The sequence below is a fragment of the Xiphophorus couchianus genome, chromosome 22 (genome assembly GCF_001444195.1).
Source record: "Xiphophorus couchianus chromosome 22, X_couchianus-1.0, whole genome shotgun sequence".
NCBI lineage: Eukaryota > Metazoa > Chordata > Actinopteri > Cyprinodontiformes > Poeciliidae > Xiphophorus > Xiphophorus couchianus.
In genome coordinates, this window is record NC_040249.1 from 12,508,089 (window position 1) to 12,519,110 (window position 11,022).

An 11,022-nucleotide genomic window follows, 5' to 3' on the forward strand; every position below is an offset into this window, starting at 1 on the left:
CCACCAAAATAAGCTTTTGCTCTGAATTTCTTACAAATACAATGAAATTGCTGTTTTCATAAGTGGTTAAATCTCTAAAAAACCTCAAATAGCTGGGAAAACAATACATAGATTGATTCTCTAGGTAGTTACAGTGTTGGCAGCATTGTGTGGATAGCCTGATTCATTTCCTGTTGATTTTGTACAGAAAAAGAATTAGCCTAAGAACGATTTTCTAAAGTAATAAAATCTGTTATCGCTGAAAATGGGGCATTTTGAACATTTTAGTTTCCTTTATTTACTATATAGTTTAATGAATATAGGAATGAATCACATAATGAAATTCTAAAGAGACAAGAATGTGGAGTCTTTGAAATTCAAATTTCATCCCATGTTGCATAGTAACTGATTTTTATTATCTCTGTACAAAATATACACATTTTGAATATGTAATGCAACCAGCAGCTAGCTAACCAGACAGTCATTACGACATGTAACTTTTCATTGTTCTAGACACAGTACATGCGGGTATAGACAGGTTTTACTGTAGTCAGGAACTTAAGAACTGAGCTGAAACACTTTTCTAGTAAAATAAAAAATACTGCATGTGTAAACTATACCACAGACTTAGGAATGTTTGAAAGAAAATCATAAAAAAATGCAGTTGCTTTGAAAGAAGTGAGAGATTGGGTGGAAATGGAAACATTATTGCTATTCCATGTTAGGCTCTCTGAATTAATGTTTCAGTGCCTCTGGTAACAAGGTCTTAGAGCTCAGTGATGTTCTGGTATAAAAAGAGGCAAATTATATGGTAGCTGTAAACATTTTTAAAGAAATATTCATAACAGCTTATCGTGCAGGTTCACAACCTTGAATGACATTGACAGTGAGCAGGCAAACTGCATACCTTTATCTCCAAGTGCTTTTTGCCTCACCGATTACAGTGTCTCATATCCATTAGACTCAACATATGTCTAATATTTTCTCTTTGGTGGCAGAAATATGGATAATAAGAAAAGGGAAATGTGGCGGACATGGGGGGAAAAAAAACATCCATATTCATCATATTGTAACTCTGCAAAAGCTAAATAGCCTTATATTCAAAATAAACATGATTTTGAAGTGGTAGAACCTGCTACAACCACATGACATTTCAGGTAATAAGAATTTCACACATACTGTCTTGGATACACTGATTTTCCCTTTAATGAAATTTGAAAGCCCAGTATGACTGTGGTTTGCAGTCCTATACTGACATGGTTTGACTGGTCAAAAGCTGATCAACTATAGTGCTATTCCAACATTGCACTGGCTAATTGTCATTCCACTGGGAATGCTAAAAACATTACAACAGTCATCAGACAACTACTGCTAGGACTGGATAGTTTGGAAGGCCAGAAATTAGTCTAACCCAGGGGTAGGCAACTCCAGGCCTCGAGGGCCGGTCTCCTGCAACTTTTAGATGTATCTCTACTTCAACACACCTGAGTCAAATAATGAGGTCATGAGCAGGACTCTGGACAACGTGACTGCACTTAGGAGGTGATTCAGCTATTGGATTCAAGTGTGTTGGACCAGGAGATATCTAAGAGTTGCAGGACACCAGCCCAGGAGGACCAGGATTGCCCACCCCTGGTCTAACCCATGAATAAACATGGGTGCCGACCCACTGCGGGGACTCATCTGTAAGACATACAGCATGTCTTCCTGATACACATGCACACACACGCACACACACACAGAGGGTGAGGCACCTGTGAATGACTAGGAACAGCAGACAGACGAGCAGACTTTGGAGTATCTCTTTAAATATGCAATTAGATATTAGTGACATCATCATGCGATACTGAAGTCAGTTTCTCTTGGAAAACAACACTTTTGTTTAGCTTTCATCTCGGCTCTCTGGGATCTTCAATTTGTTGGTCGCTCCATTAGGAAGTGTCTTTCTCTGTCATGTCCACCAGGTGGCCACAGACTCATATCTATGTTTCCTCTCGGCTCCTGGGACGTGTTCCCGCACGGCGCGCAACAGAGGCAAGATCAGAATCACCAATCCAAATATCGAGCATATTAGGGCAAAGGGAGAAAGTTATTTCAGATCAAGGTTTTAAAGGAAACTTGATCCAGCTGAGTCCAGCCTTTGCAGGCTGTGATAACTGACCCGCTAGACAGTAATAAATAAAAGTTCAAATAAAACAGCTGGGGTTGTGCTAGTTGCTGTAAGCCCACTGCAAGCATTCTTTGTCTGTGCTCAAGGATAAAACTAATTAAGGTTCTTTATGATTAGCCTGGGAGTCATGGAAACTCCATCATTGCTGGAAGAAATGCCACTAGAAGTCCAGGAGGAGGGTGATGGTCTCTCTGCGCCCAAAGGATTCACAGTTCTCAGTGACGACACAAGCTCAGGCCTGTATCCCACTCAGCCACACACACAGACACACAAACATTCACAAACTCGTTCTATCTCTTCAGTCCTGATGCCTTTTCCGCCAACACCACTCCCCTCCCTGGTGCCAGTATCCTCACTGGTCCAGATCCTTAAATGACATTGTCAAACAGCTCCATGGACTGCATGATGTTCTCATCCTGAACACAGAGAGAGAAACACCACTTTATGCTCATGTGGTTAAAACTGAAGGCAACTAAAGACAAAGGTTTTGTCTGTACCTTTTTACATGAATCAATAAATTCATCTATGGTGACCACCCCATCTCTATTCTGGTCCATTTTCTGAAAGAAAACATATTAACTTTCAAACGAATGTCTATATGGAGTATGCAGTCTGGGAGATAGCAGCAAAGCAAACACTGATAAATTAAACCTGAAAGAAGCTCTCCACGTGTTCTCTTGGAGCATCGTCCATCATAGTGGGGTACGTGTATTTTCCCATCATGTCATAGATAGACTTCATGATGTCCAGCATTTCCTGCAAATGTCAAAAAACACATAGGTATTAGAGATGTAGGAGAAAACAATATTCTTTTATGACAGTTGTCTTCAATGCTGCTTGAAGGGCCAGAACAAAATCTACAACATTGAAGAGGTAAAATCAAGGTGTGTGTTCTGATTTTTAGACAAGAGGACCAAAGGGAATGTTCCAGCTACTGAGGGATTACACTTCTTAGCCTTCCAGGGAAAGTTCATTCTGGGGGAGGGCAGTTCACCTCAAAGTGATAGCTTTCAAACAGGAAAAGGTGGACTACTCCCTCCTGGTCAGCCTCAAGAAGAGAAGTTTGAGAGTCTTGTTCATGAGAGATGCTAGGATGAAGAGGGAAATCAATAGACAGACTGAGGCCTTGTCTGCAGTAACACAGATGCTGCTGCCCTGTGTCATGCTGCAGAACAGCAGAACCAAAAGCTCTCGATTTAACTCTCTTTACTCTGACCATCTATAAGTGATGAGATCTGGATTATGACTGAAACAACAAAATCTAAATTCAAATGGCTGAATTATCTTCATCTATAGAGTGGTTGCACTCACTAAGGGAAGCTCAAAGTAGATTCACTTCTCCTCCACACCAAGATGAGTCAGCTAAGGCAGTACAGACACCTGACACCCACTAAAGGGGAGATCCAAGGGAAACCCCAAATCACTGGATTCAACATTCATTGCTTCTGGCCTGGAAATAAATGCACTGAGATCCCCCAGGATATGCTGGAGATTCCCAGTTGGGTGAGAAATTCCTAGGTTTCTTTTTTTTTTTTTTTTTACCTGTTACCTCTGTGAACCGATTTTGGATAAGTGAAAGACGAAAGAAATCTCTAACGCTGGAAGGCAATAAATGCTTAACACAAGGGATAAGTTCAAAATTCTGAAAATATATTGAAATTCAAATCTATTAACATAAAACTTGTCAGTTTGCAAATTAATGTGAATGTGTTACCTCTTTGGTAATGCAGCCATCTTTGTTCAGGTCATATAGGTTAAAAGCCCAGTTTAGCCGGTCATTAATCGTCCCTCTCAAGATGATGGACAGACCAAAAACAAAGTCCTGATAAAGAAAATTAATCAATTAGGAACTGCTTAAGGTCTGACATATTGATGAGGTAAACTGTTTATGACTTTCTCTGCCCTGTGGGCTGGTGTTGAGGTGGATAATACATCTTTGTTTCACTGTCACTGCTGTGTCAAACTTCAGATGAGCCCACATTTGCTTTGATCCATTCAAAGAACAGAGCTCACCTCAAAACTAACGGAGCCATTCTTGTTGGTGTCGAAGGCTTCAAACAGGAAATGTGCATACATACTCGAATCTGCAAAGGGAGAGACTAAGAGTAACCCGAGAGCAGCGGAAACGTGAAGTCTTTGAACGGCTCTGATTAGCAGTGAGCCAAATATAGACTAGATATAAAAATAATTTCAGATACAACTGGAGGCAAGTGGTTAACATTTCATAAAACTAAATATCATGAAATGATAAATCACTTTGCTTCTCTGCAGAACATCTACTACGGTTAGGAAGAACTGATTATTATGAGTTAAATATAGAGTAGTTATTTTATTGTGATAAAAAGAAGTCGAAGTTCCCATTCAGTGCTTCTCTTACAGTTTTCTGTTTTTATTTTTAAAGCCTGAATATTAAGGACCACAAAATAAATGTCATTATGTACAAAGATGAGCTGAGTAAAAACATAATACAGTTTCCAGATAATAATTTCATTTTTTCAAGGAAAAACAGCAACACAAACCAATTTTGCCTATAAAATGATCTGCATTGAAAATCTTAGGAAGGCACACATCACTAATACATCTAGTATAAAACCAAGACAGCATTCCAGAAAAAGAAAATCAGTCAAACATAGTAGTGATAATGTGATATTCTGGGACTGATTTGCTGATGGAACCCTTTATTTAACTTTTAACCAAAACATCTAGAATCAGCATATTGGGCCATCAGTTCATGGGACAGAACCAAGATCAGAAGCACACCAGCAAGTCCATGTCTAACAAGTTCCAAATAAATTTTAAAAATGAAGATGTCGGAGTGTAATAATCTAAGATTGATAAACTGTGACATGACTTTAAATAGCCTGTTCAAGCTCAAAAAGCCATCCAGTGTTACAAATTTAAAAACATTTTGTAAAGAAAAATAGGCCAAAATTTCGATACAGAAAGTGATTATTGTTTTTCTCAAATTTATGATGACAGAAGTTGCCAATACTGGTGGCACAACAAATTCTAAAATTTAGGGGCCAGGTTGGTTTGGCTAGCTTTTCCCACTAATAAATTTTTTTAATGTTGTTGCAACTTTTGCAGGTATTGTTTTCTTTAGTTTGGGCTATTTACCTTTTGTCTCTAACATTGCAAATGTATTTGGAACATCTAGTGACCTAAAGAGTCTCAGTTATTTAAACCCTGATTACAAACTAACTTCTCAACATGGTACACTGCGACCTTTTGGTTCTTAGTTCAGTTTGCTTGCACAACACAACTTTTACAGACATGGTTTACAGTCATTAATGTCACACAACATATTTCACTGACTTTCATATGTTATATAAGAAACTTCTATTTTAACTACATTTGATTTAAATAAATTACTTAGAACCTTTAGTTTATACTGTACATTTGTACTTGTGCCCTGTGAGTTGAGCCATAACAGTATTTACTCAGGTTATCTTTGTCGGATCTTAATATTACTTTTGATCCCCTGAAACATTTAGGCATGACACAAAAAGCAAAAACAGAAAAATATAAATGTCAGATTATTTTGCAGCAGTGTACATTTATTTGTTGAACGTTTATTTTAGTAGAAATATAAAAATTTAAATTGCACTGTCAAAAATGGAACTCACCTCCCTGAGGAAAGAACTGGGAGTAAATGTTTTTAAAGTTCTCCTCATTCACCACTCCACTCGGACACTCCTAGAGGAAAACAAAAGGAAAATGAAAATACTAACATATTTAAATGTAGCTGAGAATATAAGTGAACAATGGAAACCTACATTTTTGAAGCCCCTGTAGAGGACCTGCAACTCCTTCTTGGTGAACTTTGTCTGCTCTTCCAGCTTGTCCATGCTCTCAGGGCGATGGCACACAGTAGACAACTCAAAGTCATCTTCAATACTGTCTGTAAGAGACATAAAAGGGTTAGTCACTGCAAAAATTGCCATCAGGCAACATCCAAACCTCAAGAAGTGAAAGTCATCTTACTAGTAATATCAAAGTCATGTAAATATATTCACATCCAGCTACACTTTTCGTTCTACGTAAATTAAACGTTAAACAAAACCAAAAAAATATATATTTTCACAACTAAAAAAGGAGAGAAAACTCAATGAAACAAAGAAAATTTGCAATATAAATTCATGTACTGGGAAAATAATCACATTCTGAGTTCAGATGAGCAACTTAATTGGGATTAGGTTCGCTTACACACCTTGTTGCATTTAAAACAGGAATCACAAAACATTTCTAAAATGTATTCTAAAGATGTCATAGTTACTCAGATTCACTGGGCAGAAGTAAATTTAAGTAAAGTACATTTTTCAATAATTTATATATAGAGATTGTTATAAAAGGGAAACCATACTTTTTAGTTACCATCCCGAACATTGCTAATACATATCCCATCCACAAGCACACCCCAACCACTTTTCAAGAAGTACACTAATGTTAATCTGTACATCCTGTGGACAATCTAGAAGACTAATACAAAAAGTTTTATTAATGAATGAGAATAAAACAGAAAGTTCAGTAAAACATACTGCTCCCAGGAACAACTGTTGTTCTCACTTGCCTGAAGGACACTGGAAGACTATTTCATGTGATTGAACCTACAGAACTGTGATAAACGCGCTTGTGAAGTAAAGGAGATGGATCATTAATATGGATAAAACAAACTTAATGATTATTTTACCTTCTTTTTAGCTTTTCAGCCTATAAAAGCCCAAATGTTTACAGTATGAATGTAGATAGGTTAAGAATAAAAACCACATATTTTGGTAAGACCACTCATAGCTGATACACTCGAGCAGTACTCTGTCTTGTGCTCTTGAACCTTCTCTGCTTGCAGCTTGTCTATTCATTCTCACTTCCTCTCTACTTGTCTTCTCTCCCCACCCATCATCCTGAAACTTTTTACAACTCAATTTTATTTCACTCATCCTCCTCATTCCTCCTTTATGATCCTCAATCCATTTTCTCCTAGTCTCTCTTTAAGACACCTTTTCATCCCCTTTTTTCTCCTCAACTCTCCTAAGATCCCTTTTCATTCTACTTTATCTTCTCATCTAGCTTAACAACCCCTTTTTATCCCATTTTCTTCTTCATCACTCTTTATGACCCCAGACACCGAGACTGACCACCATATGGAGGAGGCTAATGTTTAGCTGTGATCTCCTGCTTTTGGTCATCATCAATATCTCGTGACTATATGTAAGAGTTAGCACATAGACAGGCCTGTATTACAAAAGATGAGATCCAGATCCGTCTATTCATTTACCACTTCATCGTACCATCACTTCTGAAAAAGACATCAAGGTACCCCTTCAGACAGAAACTGAATTCCAGGTGTAATCTACTTTTTTACAGTCTAGAATGATGGCCCCAGATTTAGAAGAGCAGACTTTCATCCCAGCTGCATCAGTCTGAGCAGCAAACTGCTCCAGGACATGGTAAAAATCCTGGTTTGAAGATGCATAAGGGACCATATCAGCTGCAGAGATCCCATAAATAAATGACACAAACAGAAGGGAGAGTAAGAGAAGCACTGGTGGAGACCAATCCACACTGGGAAAAAATATGATTTGGAGAAAAACGTGAGGACACACCACTTACCTTAGTTATAAATACACTGCAAGACTCTCTGTGATCTTATAGTACCAACTCCCACAAAACACACATGAACTGACCAACCAAAATGTCCTAAGACCCCCATAGCATTTGTTCAACAGCCAGGACAAAACCACTCTTCTTTTGGAGTCCAAGACTCGAGAATCATTTACTGCCTTCTTTCAAACTCTGCACACTAAGCTTACTTAAGAGAGTTAAGTATTGTGATACAATTGCTGGAACATGCTCTCCAGCACAATTGTAAAAACCACCCTGGTCAATCACTCTGTCAGTGTTGTCCCACCCTCCACTGCAACACCAAAAATGCTTGTAAATCACAACATTTTTACAATGTCCAGAGCTTTCAGGGTACAGGGGCACTGGAGAGCTTTTTTAATCAGTGACCTCTGTCATATTACCTTACCTTCCCAGGTCTTATTTTCTGCCTCCTCTGTGGAGGACCAGGTGACTGGGTTAAGAAGGTCATCAAAGCATTCTTTCCAATACCTGGCAATGTCAACAGTCCTGGTTTTCATGAAGCGTCTTTCACACAAATTTGCTTAGAAAGCGCAAGAACTCAGGCTTAAGTGAAAGACTTAGAGGCAAAACAAATAAACATACTTTATATTAACTATGTTTATTAAGTACAAACACACATCTTCTACTTTTAGATGTCACACTGCACAAATTGTAACACCAAACCTGTTGGGTTTATGCTTAATTCAAACTGTGAGGTTCTCCATTTCTTTGTGTTACGTTAACTGAATGTGATAATGACAGCATCCACACAAATGTTAACGTGAACTTTCTAGAGAGGCTATTGGAAGAAAAGCAAAGAGATGTATGGAGAGTGAAGGAGCACTTGCTTTCACTGATTGAGGGAGTGGTCGAGGGCGTACAGCACGTCAGCAGCTTGAGGAATCGCTGCTTTATGGTTTTTTTGCTTTGACTGGTGGAGGGGTTACCTGCAATCACCAACCATAGCACAGAGGTTAGATACGTACACTGACATAAGTCTATTTACTTCTCTAGCAACATGCCTGTAGAACCAAAACACACACAACATATAACAAAAAAAATGCAACAAATTAGTTCATGCTGTTCAGGCAGGTAATTGCCTTCTGGGTTGGCTCAACAAAGGGAGACCATTTTCTATTTGCATCCCAATATTTACGGCTGTCAAAAAGTATCACCACCTGGATTTAACAAAGTCAATAGGTAAGGGGCTCCCATTGAGTAATTATGGATGATTATGTTTCAGCTAGCATTATTTAAACCCTAGTCGATGCAGGAGGTGGCTTCTCATTTCTTAAAAACCTTCTTCAAAGGCACATTCTATGGTTGGGGGAAATATATGAATCTCTTCTATTAAAATTGTGTGGAGAACTGTCCAACACTTTATTAAAAACTAGAAAGACGCTGGGGAACCATCATGTTTGTGGAAGAAATGTGGTTAAACCAAAACCTCAAATGACTGTGATAGGTGATCACATACATGTTTGGTAAAATTAAAAACACCAGCAGAAATCCCAGGTATGTTCACTATTGAACATAAGAGCATTAACACATCCTTATTGCAAACAAGCTCAAGAGATTGGGACAAAAAAATTAAGTAGCCTGAATAAAATCATTGATCAGTGAGACTAAATGAAAAAAGCTTCAAGTTTATCAAGGAGAATAAAGATTGCACTCAGGAGCAGCTGAAGATCATCATGTGGTCTGATGAGTCCAGAACTTCCCCTGATCCAGAGTGTAAGAAGAGAGGCGCAAGGAGGCATGCACCCATCATGCATAGTGCGAGACAATAATGTTTACAAATGGATTGGCCAACAGAGTCCAGACTTTAACCCTATCTACAATCTTTGACACATGTTGGAGAAAAACAGTTTGACTCTTCCATCATCTCTATAAGATCTTGGTGAAAAATTAAGGCAGTTCTGAGAAAACTATAAATATGAGAAACTTATTATAATAAAAATAGCGAAGGCATTCCGTAAACAGAGCTATAGGCAGACCAATGACATGTTGGAGTGTGAGAGCTTTGTTGGATGGCAAAACTCTTCCAAAAACACATCATTTCAGTTGCATTGAAATAACCATGGGTAGTATCATTGCAAATCTAGAAAAAAAATATTTCAAACTCCCTAACAATAATCTCAAACAAACGTCACAAAGTTAGCTGGAAAAAGCGGCAAAACATGGACTTAATTTTACACACAAAGCCCAGCTACTGACTACTGCATCTTAGTTTCCATACGCACAATGACTTTGGTGTTTTTCCAAGACTAGCCAATGGTTTGAACAGTACAGGACATCTGGTGTGAAAATAAACCAAACCACGGCCTCTATGATGTGTCATCCTATTGTCTTCCTGTCGCATGCAGCCCCAGGGACTGTCACTTTCTTCGCCTGTGGTTGTGGCATTATTTGCAAACAAAGTAGGCAGAACACATTGTCCAATGTCTGGCAGACTCATCTATCCAACTACCTAAACACAGGACCTACCCTGGTGCTTTAAGCTATTTATACAGGTAAGTAATTTATCTTTCTCTACATGGACCCAAAAACAGACCATGTCATAGAAATCAATAGCAGAGACTTTAAAAATTAATCAGCGTTCCTCAGAGGTAAGTTGAAGGAGTTTATGCATGCAAATGATTATAAATATAGAAAACTAATAACCTTATAATCAGCAGGCTGGAACAAGGAAAAGATGAAAGAATATCACAATGAAGATTTTTATGCATCGGTTAATGCAACAGTGATCGTTCTGAAGCTTTGAAATAGTCTAATAACAAAAAACACTTTTGTTTCATGGGTTTTGTGCCTCTGCTGACTCTGCATGGTGCATTGAGCCTAAAATACTTGCAAGAATCATCAAAGCTTCTGTCAGCGCATCATAGCTTACTCTCCACCTTCTCTGTCTGTCTTTCTTTCTGTCTGTCTGTCAGTCTGTTCTGTCTGATTTCTTTTGCTGCCAAAGTACCATGATGAATTTGTGCTGAGTTACCTTTGATGTCATTTTATTTTTTGACAATGACACCTGAAATAATTTTATTCTGCTCCAAGTCAAAGTAAAATGAAAGAAGTTTTCCTTCTTATGCTTTTTGGTTGTAGTGCTACTGGGTTCAATAGTGCGGGTAATCTTGACAGCTTTCATTCTTGGGGGGTGGCAATACTATATTTTATACAAATATTGTGTTTCTAGACCCATGATGTATCAGGATAATTAAACCAAACCACAAAAGATTCAAGTGTGAAGTCTATGA

At 38.2% G+C, this 11,022-nt stretch overlaps 1 protein-coding gene across 5 annotated transcripts in view; it reads right to left on the minus strand.

Moving 5' to 3' along the window:
• Positions 1–355: 355 nt before the first annotated feature.
• LOC114137624 (Kv channel-interacting protein 2) overlaps positions 356–11,022 on the minus strand; it is a 96,190-nt gene continuing 85,523 nt past the window's right edge. For 4 of the 5 annotated variants that reach the window (XM_028006356.1, XM_028006355.1, XM_028006354.1 and 1 more), the window contains 7 exons: positions 5,926–6,050; positions 5,776–5,845; positions 4,163–4,233; positions 3,864–3,971; positions 2,801–2,905; positions 2,647–2,709; positions 356–2,565 (listed from right to left, as the gene is read on the minus strand). In XM_028006356.1, the coding sequence (XP_027862157.1) occupies positions 2,518–2,565; positions 2,647–2,709; positions 2,801–2,905; positions 3,864–3,971; positions 4,163–4,233; positions 5,776–5,845; positions 5,926–6,050 (590 nt within the window). In that variant the 3' untranslated portion in view covers positions 356–2,517. Of the gene's footprint in view, positions 2,566–2,646; positions 2,710–2,800; positions 2,906–3,863; positions 3,972–4,162; positions 4,234–5,775; positions 5,846–5,925; positions 6,051–8,619; positions 8,719–11,022 lie in introns of all 5 variants that reach the window. The other variant, XM_028006352.1, reaches the window with a different exon arrangement.